The 15,124-nt window shown below is 55.3% G+C and overlaps 1 protein-coding gene across 2 annotated transcripts; it reads left to right on the top strand.

The window, feature by feature from the left end:
• Positions 1–1,831: 1,831 nt before the first annotated feature.
• Positions 1,832–5,704, top strand: TPPP3 (tubulin polymerization promoting protein family member 3). Of its 2 annotated transcripts, none has more exons than XM_074839448.1 (4): positions 1,832–1,916; positions 2,962–3,275; positions 4,345–4,498; positions 4,745–5,704. In XM_074839448.1, exons 2-4 carry the CDS (start codon positions 3,088–3,090, stop codon positions 4,931–4,933), a joined length of 531 nt encoding a protein of 176 aa, XP_074695549.1. In that variant the 5' UTR covers positions 1,832–1,916; positions 2,962–3,087; the 3' UTR covers positions 4,934–5,704. The 2 variants fall into 2 exon arrangements, with proteins under 2 accessions (XP_074695549.1, XP_074695550.1); XM_074839449.1 differs by having other exon boundaries at positions 1,848–1,916; positions 3,084–3,275.
• The last annotated feature ends 9,420 nt before the right edge of the window (positions 5,705–15,124 follow it).

The following is a 15,124-nucleotide window of genomic DNA, read 5'->3' as shown; positions in this document are numbered from 1 at the left end:
TCAAGACTTGACCACTCTCCTCGATACGGCAGCCCCAGTTATTGCCCTCTCCTTAAAGCAGAGAGCAGGCGAGCAGCTCTTCCCCCCTTTCTGCAGGATGGGATGACAGCCTAGGTCCTTGCTGGCCCCGGGGGGAGGCTGGTTTAAATTCCCACTTCACAGCCAGCCACTGTAACCTCCGAGCCTCTGCATTTTGGGACCTGCTTTCACATTTTTATGAAGAAAGGGAAGCATGTCTGTTCAGGACAGAGTCCTCCTGGTGCCACCTCCTCCATGCAGCGCCCAAGCTCTCTGGCCATGTCCAAGCTCTACCAGGACGAGCTGGACAGAGAAGAAACGTTCGTTGGTGAGGTCTGCCTGGACTCTGGCATCAGGCTGGTCCAGCCCTACTAGATGAGCCTCCACACCTGTCCTGCCCACCCTTGACTGTCCCCTCTGAGATGTCCTTGCCACCTGGCAGCCATGGGTTGCCACTCTGCCTCTGGCTGGGCTGTGAAACAGCAGCTTCTGCCAATGGAGGGGTCACAACGCTGGTTGGGGGACAGGACAAAGTGGGGTCCTTCATGGGGCTGTGAGCATCTGGGGCTACCGAAAGCAGCCAGGTGCTGTGGCATGCCTGTGGCCTCTGGCACCAGCCCCTGGCACTCACCTCCAAGACAGGAGGTAAAGGTAGTGGTCCCAAATCACAGACTCGTAGAGTTGGCTGCTGGTCACCTCTGGAGGTCTCCAGACCCTCCTCCAAGCCAGGATCAGTATGAGCAGGTTGCTCAGGGCTTTGTCCAGTCAAGAATTGGCAACAAAGTCCCAGCAGAGAACACGTGTCCCTCAGCCAAGGGCGGGAGGTTGTCACTGGGGCCATACCCCACTGCAAAGGGCTCTGGGTGCAAGAGCAGAACTGAGATGTCCATCCTTGCCCTGCAGCTCCTCTGCACAGGGACCAGGGCAGAGAGAGACCGCAGGGTGCCAAAGGCTGCCGGTGTTGTTTGAGCTGCTGCCCAGCTCCCCAAGCTGCTGATCTACCCGCAGGACCCTGCACAGCAGCAGCAAACCACACACTGCATCCTCTCGTGCACGACACCCTGCGCCGCCGCCGCGAGGACGGGGAGTGCCAGGGGAGCGCCGAGGTCAGAGCGGGCCCTGGGCAAACAGCTGAGGTGGGGCCGTGAGTAAGTGATGTGGGTTGTGTCAGGACTCCATGGCAACCACAATATTTGGGTGCTGTTTCAGCCTGCAGCACCCGCCAGCAGCCCCAGTGTGGTCGGGCTCTGGGTGAGGGAAGCCAGCAGCCACGATGGGCAGCGCTGGCATGTGGCTGGTTGCCGCCAGGGTTGCTCCAAGGGTGTCCCACTGGGCTGTGCAGAGGGGACGGGCACTCGCTGCGGTGCCCAGCATGCCAGGGGTGGTTGGCAGTGGCCTTCGGTCCATGCCACAGCCTGGGCAGTGGCCTTTGGTCCATGATGTCACCCACAGAGAGGGGCCAGTTCCTCTATGGAGGGGCACGCTGGCTGGCTGGCGCAGGGGACAGGGGGGCTGCCAGGGGGGAGCCTGCAGTGGCAAGGTGGTGCAGACACCTCGTGGGGTGATGGGGCCTTGCGGGGTGAAGGAAAGACCTTGTGGGGTGATGGTGTGTCCCCGTGGGGTGGCGGTAGGGACGCGTGGGGTGGCAGAGGGGCTTCGTGGGGTGGTAGAGGGGCTTCAAGAGGTGGCGGAGGGGCTTTGTGGGGTGGCGGAGGGCGCCCCAGAGGTGGTCCGGGACGGCTGCCCGGGCTCCGTCTCCCCGCCCCGAGGGCGCTCCCCGCCGTGCCGCGGCCGGGGGAGGCGGGAGGGGGCGGCCCGGAGCCCCTCCCGTCGCCATGGCGGCGCCTTAAACAGGCGGCGGCGGCCGCCCCCCCCGCCTCAGAGCGCGGCGCCGGGAGGTGAGTGAACGCGGCCGCGGCTCTCGGGACCCCCCCACACCCCCCCGTCCCCGCCTCGCCCCGGGGCGCGGCGGCAGCGGCACCCCCCGGACCCCCGGCTCCGGCCGCTGCCCGTCCCCGGGGCCGGTGTCCGGGGGGGGGGCGGGCGGGGGCTGCCGCTGCCCCGGCATCCCCCAGCCGCCGGCGGCGGCGGCCCCCGGGCGGGGAGGGCCCCGGCTCCGTGCTGCGGGGCCCGGCGGCGGCGGGTGTCCCGCGGGAGCCCCGGGCCGGGCGGGGACAGGCGGGGACCAGCGGCTTCCCCGCCCCGATGCTCCTCCCTAGCGACGGTCGCCAGGCAACGCCGCTCCTCCCTAGCGACGGTCGCCGGGCAGCACACGGGCCGGCGGCGCAGCAGCCGAGCCCCCCCTTGCTCCTTCGTGTCCGCTCTCCCGCTCCCGCCAAGGCCCCGGGGGGGGCCCATCCTGCCCCGGGCACCGGGCGAGGTACCCCCTCTGCACCCCGGGGTGCTGGAGCCACAGCCGGGTGCTGCTGCGCCCGGTCCTGGCCGAGATGCTGTGGGTGCTGAGCGCGTGGCGAGGGATGCTGAGCTGGCAGGGCGAGGCTGGTGAGGCGACGGCAGGCGGGGAGCCAGGGTGGGGCCGCGGCCGCAGCGCTGTGGGGGGGTGCAGGGGCCTATCTGCCACTTGGGCACCCCAGCGCTGCTGGCTGCGGGGCACCGTGTGCGGCCCAGCCCTGGGGGGCAGGTCGCAGAGCTGGGGTGCGGCCACTGGCAGAGCCAGCGGGCAGGGGGGAGGTGGGTCTGGAGGCAGGCAGCGGTGCCATTTCTCATGATCAGCAAGCAGGAGGAAGGCGGCCGCATTGCGTCATTCCCGGAGAGTGCTCCCGAGGGGACAGGCTGATGCGCTCACTCCTCATCCGGCCCTGGAGCCAACAGCCTCGCTGCTCTCAGCTCTCAATCGGGAGCCTCCATCCCCCAAGAAACATCTCGGCTGTTGGCCTCGGGGCTTGTCCGAGGCCACCGCCAGCCCTCACCCCACGCCCGCAGGCTCTGCCGACACCCCGCTCCTGCTGCAACCTCTCCGCCCTCGCCAGCCCTCGCAGACCTGCGAGGAGAGCCGGCTGAGCTCCGCCGGCAGTAACGGGCCCCTCTGCCCCCCGATCCTGCAGCCCCATGGCCGGCAGCACTGAGATGGCGTCCCTGGAGGAGAGTTTCCGCAAATTCGCCATCTATGGCGACACCAAGGCTACGGGGCAAGAAATGAACGGGAAGAACTGGGCCAAGCTGTGCAAAGACTGCAAAGTCACCGACGGCAAAAGCGTCACCAGCACGGACGTGGACATTGTCTTCTCCAAGGTGAAGTAAGTGACTTGGCTTTTCGGGGCCTCCAGCTGCCCAGAGGGTGGGGATGCCCTTGCGGTGCGGGCAGAGTGGTGGTGCCTGGGTGTGGTGGTGCCCAGGGACGTGTGGTACCCAGCTGCATGCCCAGGCTGTCCATTCCCGTGTTGCTCTCAGCATGGAGCAGCAGGTGCCACCCTGCCGTGTCCTGCCTTCAGAGAATTTGTATGGCTGCTTCTGCAAGACCTGATAAGGAATTAATCCAAACCTGGGGGGTGGGAGACTCAGATTTTGGTGCTCCCAGGCATTGGGGTGGGCCTGTCCAGTTCTGCCAGGCTCCCGTCTGGCAAGAAGGTGCTGCAGGGAGCAGAGGAGGGTGCGCAGGCGTTGTTCCCCATGTGATGTGGCACAGCCCATCCCTGGGCCTGGCCAGCCCACACCTGAGCCTGGAAAGGACGCTGGTCCTTGGAGGCCATAGGGCGAGCTGAAGAGTTGAAGGCACCTGGGGCTGCTTTTGGGGTCCCTGAGGACGTGGTGCAGGACCAAGGATGAGTAGAGAACCTGCTCCCTCCACACCCTCAGTCCGGGCATCCCCTTATTCCTGGTGAGGACAGAAGGGTCTGAGCACTGGGGGGTTTTTGGCGCATGGGAGGGTGGATTGCTGTGCTGCCCTGGAGATGAGGGCCAGGAGAGATGTGGGAGAGATGCTCTGTGGAAGTTCTTCTGAATTTGGCCAGAGAAGGACATGCCTGCTAGGGGAGAGAGGGCACTGGGCATCCAAGGCAGGCTGGGAGCAGTGGGAGTGGACGCTTGTCCCCTCCTGCCACCAGCACCCAACTCCCAGGACATTTCCATGCAGGGGTGGGGTTTTTGGCGGCTGAAAAGCTCCCGGAGCTCAGCACTGGCTGTGCCCAGCCCAACCCATTCAGACGGGATTGCCCAGGGCGTAGCTGCATTTGGAGGTGGGCAAGGGGCCTGAAGCTGGTGGAGGACAAAGCTGGGGTCTCCCTGATGCAGCTCATCCTGCTGCAGCCCCGTTTGGAGGCCCAACCTGAAGATGTGCTGATGGCAGCCTGGGTTTTGTGCTTATAGAGGGAAGACAGCCCGCGTCATCAACTATGAGGAGTTCAAGAAGGCGCTGGAGGAGCTGGCCCCCAAGAGATTTAAGGACAAGAGCAAAGAGGAGGCGTACGAAGCCATCTGCCAGTTGGTAGCAGGGAAGGAGCCCATTAACGTGGGTGTCACGGTGAGTGAGGAGTCCCTCGGCTGCTGGGAGCAGGAGGGATGATTGGGAGGGGAGAACTGAGCTCTGTCCACAGTGCAAATGCTTTCTGGGGGACCCCATGGCCTTGGGTGGGCTGGGGGTTGCGTAGGTCTGGTGGTCACAGGGGGCATGGCAGGGCCTTCAGCGGGTGTCAGGAGCTTGCATGGGGCAGGGGACAAAGGGGATGGGGCATGTTCTTGACGCCCATGTCCTCTGTCCCCACTGCAGAAAGCCAAGACGGTGGGGGCTGTCGAGAGGCTGACAGACACCTCCAAGTACACGGGCTCCCACAAGGAACGCTTCGATGAGAGCGGCAAGGGCAAGGGCAAGAGTGGGCGGGAGAACATCGTGGACACCAGCGGCTATGTCAGTGCCTACAAGAACGCGGGCACCTACGACGCCAAAGTGAAAAAGTAGGGACGGGTGCCTGTGGCACCCACCGCCCCGGTCCCTGCGCCTCGGCTGCGGGGCCGGCGCTCACGTCAGCCTTGGGACATGCCCGCATGACGTGGGGCCCGGGAGGCTGCGCTGGGGCCAGCCCCAGGCTGGCGGGATGTCGTTCGCCCAGCGCTGATGTGATTGGGAAAGTCACCGGGCCGTGTGCTCTGCCCCAGCGCTATGTCTGTGTTTTCCCCTGCTCTGTGCTGTGACCCCCCCAGCCTCTCCTGTCCCCCACTCCCCGTGCTGTCCTCCCCAGCCCCCTGCCACTAGCAGCACCCACTGTACTAACAGCACTGCTCCTCAGGGCTCCCCTGCCCCGCTGGCACCCAGACCTTCCCTACCTCAGCCTTGGCTTTCGAGGCACCCTCCCTGCCAGTCCCACCAGGGACCACAGCCCGTCTTCCCTGCAGACCTCCCAGAAACCTGCCTTAACCCTACACCCGTTACACCACAGCCACCTCCTTCCCTCCCCACTCGTGCCCTTGCCACGGGGCTGCCTGGCTTTGCCACTTGCCCAGCACGGCAGGAGGCTCAGACCCTGCGGTGCCATCAGTGCCAGAGCTGCTGGGACGTTTCGGCCCAGCCCCAGGATGCACCCCCCCGAGACCTTGGTGTTGCCTGGCCATCAGCAAAGGGCTCCGACCTGAACCCCCAGCGGCCTCCCGCTGCCTTTGTGAAGCCCAAACCAAAGGATGCTGCAGACCCGCGCTGTAACCCGGCTCTGCAATAAAACCCCGTCCGCACTGATGCCCCCGGTCTGGTTGTGTTCAGCAGGACTGAGCAGTGAGAGCTCCTTCGCCCGCTCACCAGGCGGGCAGCGGGAGGCCTGGCTGGCCATGCCACCCCAGGGCAGCCCCGTGCTGTGGGCTCGGCCTCGGGTGGTTTTGGCAGCTCCTGGCTGGCCCCGAGTTGCCTGAGCAACCGCAGGCACACAAACACGAGCGCCTGGCTCCCGCTCCTGCTCTGTTTGCAACCAAACACATGAGCTCCTGGTAACGATCCCTGGGAACAGGCTGGGCTCCAGGGTGGGACGGCAGCTCCGGGATGGGATCGCCGCTCCGGTGGGTGTTCGGGTGCACGAGGCTGATCCCAGGCACAGGCAGAGCCTGCTGCAGCGTTGCCTGGGTGGCAGTGCCAAGCTTTCCAGCTCCATACCTACCACCATGGTCATCTCTTTGGAGCTGGGCTCCCTAAATAACCCACAGGGGTTATTTTGCAGGTGCCTCAGCTGTGGTGCTGGCACTGCCCACCCCACGAGGGATGTGCTGGGGGCACTCCTGGTGCTTGGGCAGGCTCAGCACTGCACCTTCTGCATCCCAACCACCTGCTATTTAAAACACAGGAGAAGGAAGAGATTGTCTTCTGGGTTGGTTTCAGCCTCACTCCCAGTGAGGGTCTACCAATAAGTGTCTCCTGGGGTGAGGGCTGCAGGGATATTAGACCTCCTTTGAGCAGGTCAGAGGGAGTTCATGGCTGTCTGTGCCCCTGAATGCTCTTTCTGAGATCCAATGTTCCTCCTTCCAAAAGCTGTTGCTGGGGAGCCTTAACCCTTTGCCCAGCTGCAAAAATGAGGTGCAAAATTTGCAGGGCAAGGCTGTCCTGCATTGCCTCGCGGTCTGTGGAGGCGCCATCCACGGCCCCATCCTTGTGCAGACTTGGAGGCTTTGCGAAGGAGGAACATTCTGTGAAGAGGTGAGCAGGACAGGCCTTGTGGGACTCATCGCCTGCCTGTACGTGGCTCTGTCAGGGCCTGGTGGTGGAGCAAAGGGGGTGTACCTGTGTTGGGGCAGCTCTGAAAGGGAGTTGTGGGTGCTGTCATGCTTTTGATACTGGGAAACCAAGACTGGAAGGGGATTTCTGCCTGGTTTTAAGCTTGCATGTGGCAAGAGCAGCAGCTCTGGCATCCCTGCGGCCAGCCCCAGAGCACAGCGTTCAGGAGCAGCAGTCGTTCCTCCCCCAGCTGCTCACCCCACCTCTGCCTCTGAGGCTGGGGACCTCAGCAGCTCAGCTGTCCACGTAGCAGCTGCTGAACGCCCACTGCCTGTGAGTCTGTAAGGAGGGTGGATGGCTCCTCTCTTGGCGTCACCTCTGTAAATTCATCTAGAAGCAGGGGGAGCTGAGCTGCCACTGCTCAGGCACGGCAACGCAGCAGCCAGCTTCTGCTCCCTGTGCTGAACCCTGAACTGAATCAGCTTCTTTGCAGCCTGTGAAGCCATGGCAGAGGTCATGCAGTGGCTAGCAGTTCCCATGCACTGCCAAACCACCCAGCCTAAAAGTGCTTCTTACCTGCTCCAGCTCCTCTTCATCTTCTCCACTGCTTACTCCACAGCTTACACGGGACTTTCCCCCTCCAATCTTATCCTTGTTCCCAAGGAGGCAGCTCCAGCACATGCCGTTCCCTGCATGGGGACGGGGCTGGGTGGTGAGGCTAGCAATGGCCAGACCACTCTAGCCAGGCTGGTTGGCACCACCCAGTCTGTTATCTTGGTCCTGCCAAACCAGGCCCAGGAGAATTAGTGTCAGTAAAGACCCAACAGGGCCTAATGGCTGCAAAGTGCCTAAGAACAACCAGAAAAGAAGTCACTTCCCCTGAAGTGATGGGAACAGCTTCCTGGGAACAACAAGACATTGATTTGGGTCTTCACCAAAAGTGGAAATCTTTCTAAATACCAGTGTAGTGATTTCCTGGGGAGCTGTTGGCTGTGTATGTGTGTACAAGGCTCGCCCTGTTCATCCTTGCAGGAGGGTGTGAAAATCCTTTTAGAAAAAAGCACCCAAAGCACGGTGGCTGTGAGCTGCATTACAGATACATCACACAGCCCCTGTGCATGGTCAAAGACAGGTGGAGACATGGCCTTGCAGGGAAGTAAGTGCAAAGAATACAGCCTTTAAATATCAGTCTTCATGACAAATGTGGACAGTGGAAACAGCTGGCGCTGGAGCACAGGACTGACGAGGAGAGGCCAAGTTGGAGTGCTCAGCCCTCGAGAAGACCATAACCTGAAGGGACTTACACAGGACCAGCAACTCCGGTTGTTTTCCCAGTGAAGCTTGAAGTGGTGCCCCAGGCTGCTGAGACCTTAAAATATTAATTGCAGAACTACTTTCTGTGATGAGAAGTGACACAGCCCAAACAAAAGGGCTTGCAACCATTTCCCCTGTGCTAATGAATTTGCTCTGGCCAAGCATTTGCTCCGAGGTTGGCTCCACACCAGCTCAAGAAAGACATTTTGCAGCCAGTGTGTAATTCCCTCGCAGGCGGAAGGTATCTCAGCCAGTATTTATGTTGTTTGCATTGATCCAAGCCCCAGACGTGAAGCTTTTTTCTCCTTCCCATTTGTTTCTTCCCCTTGGCCACTCTCCGGCCCCACTCCCACAGCGGAGGGGCACGCCAGAGCTCGTCCCCAACCCTGCCACCACAAACACTCACCTGCTCCAGCATTTTGGACAAACCCAGACTCTCTTACAGGCTGATGTCCCAGCTCGCCAGTGAGACGTGCAGTCCAGAAGGCTCAGCTGAGTGGTTATGATGAATTGAGCTGTAAAATGTGTTCTCTGCCCGCAGGGTCATTTCTCTAGAGAGTTTCAAAAATCATCTGGGGTCATGTCTGATGTGCTTCACACTTTGACAGCAAGTTGTGTGCCTGGGGTGAGGGATCTGGCTCCTCTGAGAGGTCATTTTTCTCTGGGATGAGTGGTTTGACCAGAGATACTGATAATGACTGATCACTGTTTCTCAGGGACATAAATTCATTCCTAGAAGAGCAAGACAGTGGATGACAATAAGCTCAGCAAGGTCTTACCCCTTCTGTCCCTGTGGAGGAGCACCAGGAAGAGCTCACAGATGTTGCTGTTCCAAAAAACTGCTCCCCCCATGAGCATCCTTCCATGGAGTGGGTTGTGCTGGTACAGTGCAGGTCCTTGGTTTCAGGCCAGGCAAAACATCTTCCCTACTGAGCTGTACCTGCGCTGCCTTCCTCAGTACTTTTCCATTTCATTGCTAGTCTGACGGACAACGATTTCCAAAATACACAGACAAGGCTGTAAATCATGTTCAGACAAGATTCAGAGAGCAGCTTGTATCCTGGTGCGTCAGGCGCTTTTTCAGACATATAAATCTAAACCTGGGACTAGAATTTCAAATCCTTGCAGTCAGTGCCCTGAGATATTGGTTTGACCATGAATGCAATACTTCATTTCCAGCTCTGTGTTGCCAGCACTATGCTGGAATATTGATTAGGTACCATTTTAGAGGGAATTCAATTAACTAAATTACTGTCTTCCCAGCATGGCATGGTTTCAGATAAAATATTATACAGGAATCATCCCCACTTTTTGTTAATATAACAACTGCGACAGAAGCGTAAGAACACAGGGGAAGATAGAAGCAGGAAGACGCAGAGAAACATAAAAAAAATAAAAAAGCAAGGATTACAGAATCACAGAATCATCTCGGTTGGAAGGGACCTTGAAGATCATCCAGTCCAACCATCAACCCAGCGCTGACAGTTCCCAACTCCACCAGATCCCTCAGCGCTGGGTCAACCCGCCTCTTCAACCCCTCCAGGGATGGGGACTCCCCCCCTGCCCTGGGCAGCCCATTCCAACGCCTGACTATGTGTTCTGGAAAGAAATGCTTCCTAATATCCAGTCTAAACCTTCCCTGGCGCAACTTGAGGCCATTCCCTCTTGTCCTATCGCTTGTTACTTGGCTCAAGAGACTCATCCCCCCTCTCTGCACCCTCCTTTCAGGGAGTTGTAGAGGGCCATGAGGTCTCCCCTCAGCCTCCTCTTCTCCAGACTAAACCCCCCCAGTTCCCTCAGCCGCTCCCCATCAGACCTGTGCTCCAGACCCTGCACCAGCTCCGTTGCCCTTCTCTGGACACGCTCGAGTCATTCAATGGCCTTTTTGGAGTGAGGGGCCCAAAACTGAACACAGTAATCGAGGTGCGGCCTCACCAGTGCCGAGTACAGGGGTAAGATCCCTTCCCTGTCCCTCCTGGCCACACTAGTGCTGACACAAGCCAGGATGCCATTGGCCTTCTTGGCCACCTGGGCACACTGCTGGCTCCTGTTCAGCCGGCTGTCAATCAACCCCCCCAGGTCCCTCTCTGACTGGCAGCTCTCCAGCCACTCCTCCCCAAGCCTGTAGCTCTGCTGGGGGTTGTTGTGGCCCAAGGGCACACCCGGCATTTGGCCTTATTGAAGCTCCTCCAGTTGGCCTCAGCCCATCGCTCCAGCCTGTCCAGGTCTCTCTGCAGAGCCTCCCTACCCTCGAGCAGATCAACACTCCCACCCAACTTGGTGTCATCTGCAAACTGACTGAGGGTGAAGATTAGATTCACCAGCTTTAAATGCAGCATGAGATTTCATACAAAATAAAACTAAACACAATCCCTATTTAATGTCTATTTTGTTCCCTGTACAGAGGACAATTGCATAATAATTGCTCTGAACTGCAGTACTGACCAGAGCCCTGTGCTGATGTACTGATGCAGTTCTTCCTAGTGGGGATGATGTCTTGTGACTGGTGCACGTCTCAGCTGGAAGAAGTGTTTTGTGAACAGCGTGGTTGCTCTCTTTAGTCAACTGCTGCAGCAGGGTAGTTTGTGGATACCAAAGACCTGGGCAAGATTGTCGCAGAAAAAAAAAATTAAACCGTGAGCACGCATTCAGGACAGTGAACCTGTTATAAATTTTTTCCAAAACTGATATGCTGATTTCCATTTATTCAGAATCACATTTTAAAACATTTGTACTTAGAGCTCTAAGTTTGTAGCTTTGAGTTCTGTATTTCAAGATGACTACAACTGCAGCTATGATTAATTTTAAGATTTCATGCATAGCTGGCTTACAATGGTTAATAACTGATAGAAACCATTCAAAGGGATTAATAGCACGTGCTAAGACAGCTGGAAGCACAGCAGTGGGGTGCTATGGCTGCAAAAGGCAAGTCTCTTTTTGACCTGAGATACGTTTTCTAAAAAAAGCAGTTTGATCACACCCAGAATATTCCTGACTTTCCGCTCACCAAACTGGCATTTTCATATCTTGGCTTAAAAGCCTGTAACCAGTTCCAGCCTTCTGAAGCATACAATGTACACAAAAGATCACCAAAATAGCTCGCTCGTGTGTCAAAGCCCTGAATTCATCCATTTGCCACCAGCGCAGGGGTGTGACAAGAGGCATACATGACTTAGGACCGGAGGAGTTCTGCTGAGACACAGGTGCCACCTCCTGCTGTGACAGATGAGGTGTGTACCCTGCCTGTGACCAGCCATACCTCTGGCTGTCCTGCAGAAGAGCCCTGGTCTCCTGAAGCCTGGTAAGTTTTTTTCACTTCCAGTCTTAGAAATTCCACATGGGAACTCAGGCGGCCATTCTTCCAAAACAACCCATCTGAAGGAAGCACAGGGAGAATGTTGAGCTTACAAGTACTGCTGTACTGAGCATCTTTCTAACAGGCAGGGCTGCTCTGAGAGACAAAAGAGGACTGTGGAATCCAGCAGCTGGAGGTTACACTCAGCAAGAAGTCTTCAGAGCCGCCTGTGAGGGGTTGTGGAACATTGTTACGCAAAGTCTTTAAAACTCAGGGCTGTTCCATGCTACCTTCCTGACCCTGCAGCATCCAGGGCACAGCACCGTGGGGCCTCTGCTCCGGGGCAGGTCAGAGGTGATGCCCGACCCTCCTTGGCCATCCAACCTGTGAGGCTATCTCAGATTTCACTGCTCCTGTTACCTTTTATACTGGCCATTGAAGTGTGCTGGACAAATGGTGATGAAGGTTTGGGTTGCTGTCAGTTTGCCTGTCTGAGGGCAAGGACAGACTGAAAATACTTGATAATCACATTCAGTTTGTAGGAAAGCTTGTTCTGGTCCTTCAGCAGTTCGGATATCCATCCTGTGATGTTACCATTACCTTATGGTAGCATCCTATGATGTTATCTTATTACCTTATGGTAATCTTGTTCTTGTACAGTGAATCAAAGCTCCTAGAAAAGGCACGTATGTCATAGCTGGCACTGGCATAACACCTGTATTGCATCAGTTCTTGTGAGCCTTATAAAGCCCCATCAACCAGCATTTACTTGGTGCCCAGGAGGCTATAAAGGAATCCTTCTGTTTTGCCTTACTGTACGTGGGTGTTTGATTTCTTGAGGTGCAATAACTAGAGGCAACAGCCTGATTCATCTCTTGTAACGGTAAGCTGGTACACGGCTCTCCTCCAGCCCTTCACCCAGCTGCTGCACCAGATAATCCGTTTGTGATGAGACAAGACGAAAGAAAACAAAACAAAACACCCAAAACCACAGAGGGTCACAAATGTTAAGAGAAATTAATCACTTTTCTACAGTTTTGCCAGTGCCTGGTTAGTCCCTAGGAGCCTTTCCAATGATGCTGGTGAGCCCTCTGAAGAGTGATAAATGACAATGAGTGTAACATGGGGTGAGTTTAAGCAAACCCTTATGTCACTGCTTTAAAGTATTTGTTTGAAACACACTTCTAAAGAAAAAAAAAAATTCATTTTCAAAGCATTCCTGCATAGGTGTGTAAAAAATAACCTAAACAAACAGTAAAATCTGAAACACAAAAAGATATTCAGGCATTTTGGCAGCGAGCTTAGGTGATGTCAGAAAACAAATCTAAACAGAAATGTTTCTATGGATTTTTTTTTTTTTTTTCCTGTGACCTAATTGGAAACAGATTTTAGGTTTGGATTTAAACATTTCCCTGCATCATCTGCAATGCTCTCCCTACATTATGCATTTTAGTCTCAAGGAGCACAAATATGAAGCTGTCGAGCAGAGGAGGGAAAAAGCCAGCATCCTCCTGCTCACAGTATTGCCACGGGTTTAGCCAGTGGTCTTGGGAAAGTCATGAAACCTGAATCTCCTGGGATTTTTACCCAGTAGACTTCAAGATAAATTACAAAATCAAGAGATCCCCCCTTCCATTGATCTCTGCCTTTCTGCCCTCATAAATCCAGCATTTCTTGCTCCACTGAGACAGAGACTTGGGAAGAATGAGTTGCTCGGGATGGGTTAACATCACAACTGGATGAGCTTGGGCTCTTCTCTAGGTGGACCGTGTAGACTTTGAACTCCTCTCAGGATGGGCATCTCATTCAGCCCAGACATCTCATTTCCTGACTGAGTGTGTTAGAGAAAGATCCACTGAGAGAAAGATGACCACGTTTCCACTGGATCAAGAGTCTGATCTGATGTGAAGCACCCCACAGCCATGAGTTTGTTGAATCCAACCTGAGGAAGGGAGCAGGAGCACAGCTGGAGGGGACCAGGACCTGTGACAGGCTGTAGTGTGATCATATCAAATAAAACATAAAACCACAGCCCAAATGCACGTGCAACATCTGGGAAACACAGATATTTGAAGAATTATGGCACTCGGCCCTGAAGATCATCCAGAGGATGACAAGTGCTGCTAGAAGTCTTGCTCTGGAGTGGACAGACCCAGATCTTCCCAGGGTTGGACATGATACAAAATCTCTACAAACAGGCCAGCGGAGGCCAGCAGATGAGTATTTGCTGTTTGCTTGTTTTCCTGGGAACCGGGAGAGGCCAGCTGACAGCTGAGCAGCTCCTCTGCCCGGCAGCTGCCTGCCCAGCACGGATGGGCAGCGGGGGATTTTAGTGTGAAACGTTTAGCTGAATGTAGATAGAACTTCACAGACACCGTTTAAAGACAGGGCCTGTCTGACAGAAAAGCTTTTGGACTGGCGATGGGCTCACGCTGTACAGGCGAAGAGGACAACAGAGACCATCCATTTGTTTATACAGTATTTATTTATCAATGGCATAATAAAATTATCCTTATGTTTCATTTTTCAGAAAACATACTCTCCCCTTTTCCCCCTTATATAGTCCAGCAGCCCTTTTTTCACCCTCCCTAACAGATTTGTCATCTGAGAGCATCCAACAGTGCTTCAATATCAATGTCACTTCTTTGCAGGCAAGTCTACCAGGGTAGGATGGCAGAGAAACCAGCAACTGAAACCAAAAACCTAACACAAAAGCCTGCCTCATAGCAGCCTCCAAATGGCTGTCTGGGAAGATTATTAATGAAACAATTAAATAAAGTTGTCTTCACGCCAGCGGAGACTTCCAGTAATAACACACAGAGCTGATAATGGGTGAATATTCACCGGAGTGAATATTAAATCCCATCGGTGAGGTGTGACACAGTCCCTGAATGCAGTTATTATTTTACACATTTATTTATATATTAACATTTACTATCTAAATTATTAATACATAAAATTTATATATTAATGTGTGGAGTTAGCCTGCGTTCATATCGATGCTCTTTCTTTTTTAAATGTTGACCTTGTCCCCAGAGAAAGCTTACAAATAGTGATAAGCACTCCTATATCTTTACATAAAGCCCTCCTTAAATTAATTTTTTTTAAACTAAAAATTGCTAACAATGATTAGTCAAGTAATGAGCTATCATAGTCCAGATTTCCTCGGTGTTTTTAATTCCTTGGGTGTTGCTTCTCACCTGTTTCCTATTTTATCTAAAGGAAATTACACAAACAGCATCTAATTAACCAACCCTTTCACATTACCTTTGTGTTAATTGACTTTTTAAATAAATTGCAACCCCACCCTTTCCTTTGGGGTTTTGAGAGGCTCAGCCCTTGTAGGAGGATGGTCCCTTCCCTTGTAGGACGATGGTCCCTTCCCTTGTAGGAGGATGGTCCCTTCCCTTGTAGGACGACGGTCCCTTCCCTTGTAGGACGATGGTCTCTTCCCTTGTAGGAGGATGGTCCCTTCCCTTGTAGGACGATGGTCCCTTCCCTTGTAGGACGATGGTCTCTTCCCTTGTAGGAGGATGGTCCCTTCCCTTGTAGGACGATGGTCTCTTCCCTTGTAGGACGATGGTCTCTTCCCTTGTAGGAGGATGGTCCCTTCCCTTGTAGGATGATGGTCCCTTCTCTTGTAGGACGATGGTCCCTTCCCTTGTAGGAGGATGGTCCCTTCCCTTGTAGGACGACGGTCCCTTCCCTTGTAGGACGATGGTCTCTTCCCTTGTAGGAGGATGGTCCCTTCCCTTGTAGGACGATGGTCCCTTCCCTTGTAGGACGACGGTCCCTTCCCTTGTAGGACGATGGTCCCTTCCCTTGTAGGACGATGGTCCCTTCCCTTG

This window comes from Strix aluco, chromosome 14, assembly GCF_031877795.1.
Source record: "Strix aluco isolate bStrAlu1 chromosome 14, bStrAlu1.hap1, whole genome shotgun sequence".
Taxonomy (NCBI): Eukaryota; Metazoa; Chordata; class Aves; order Strigiformes; family Strigidae; genus Strix; species Strix aluco.
Note: the sequence above shows the minus strand (reverse complement) of the source record. Positions and strands in the feature narration are given on the sequence as shown.

Coding starts and splice junctions, on each gene's coding strand:
- TPPP3 (XM_074839448.1), top strand. CDS start 3,088: ATGGCCGGCAGCACTGAGATGGCGTCCCTGGAGGAGAGTTTCCGCAAA. Junction 3,276..4,344: donor ATTGTCTTCTCCAAGGTGAA/GTAAGTGACTTG, acceptor TTGTGCTTATAG/AGGGAAGACAGCCCGCGTCA. Junction 4,499..4,744: donor CCATTAACGTGGGTGTCACG/GTGAGTGAGGAG, acceptor TCCCCACTGCAG/AAAGCCAAGACGGTGGGGGC.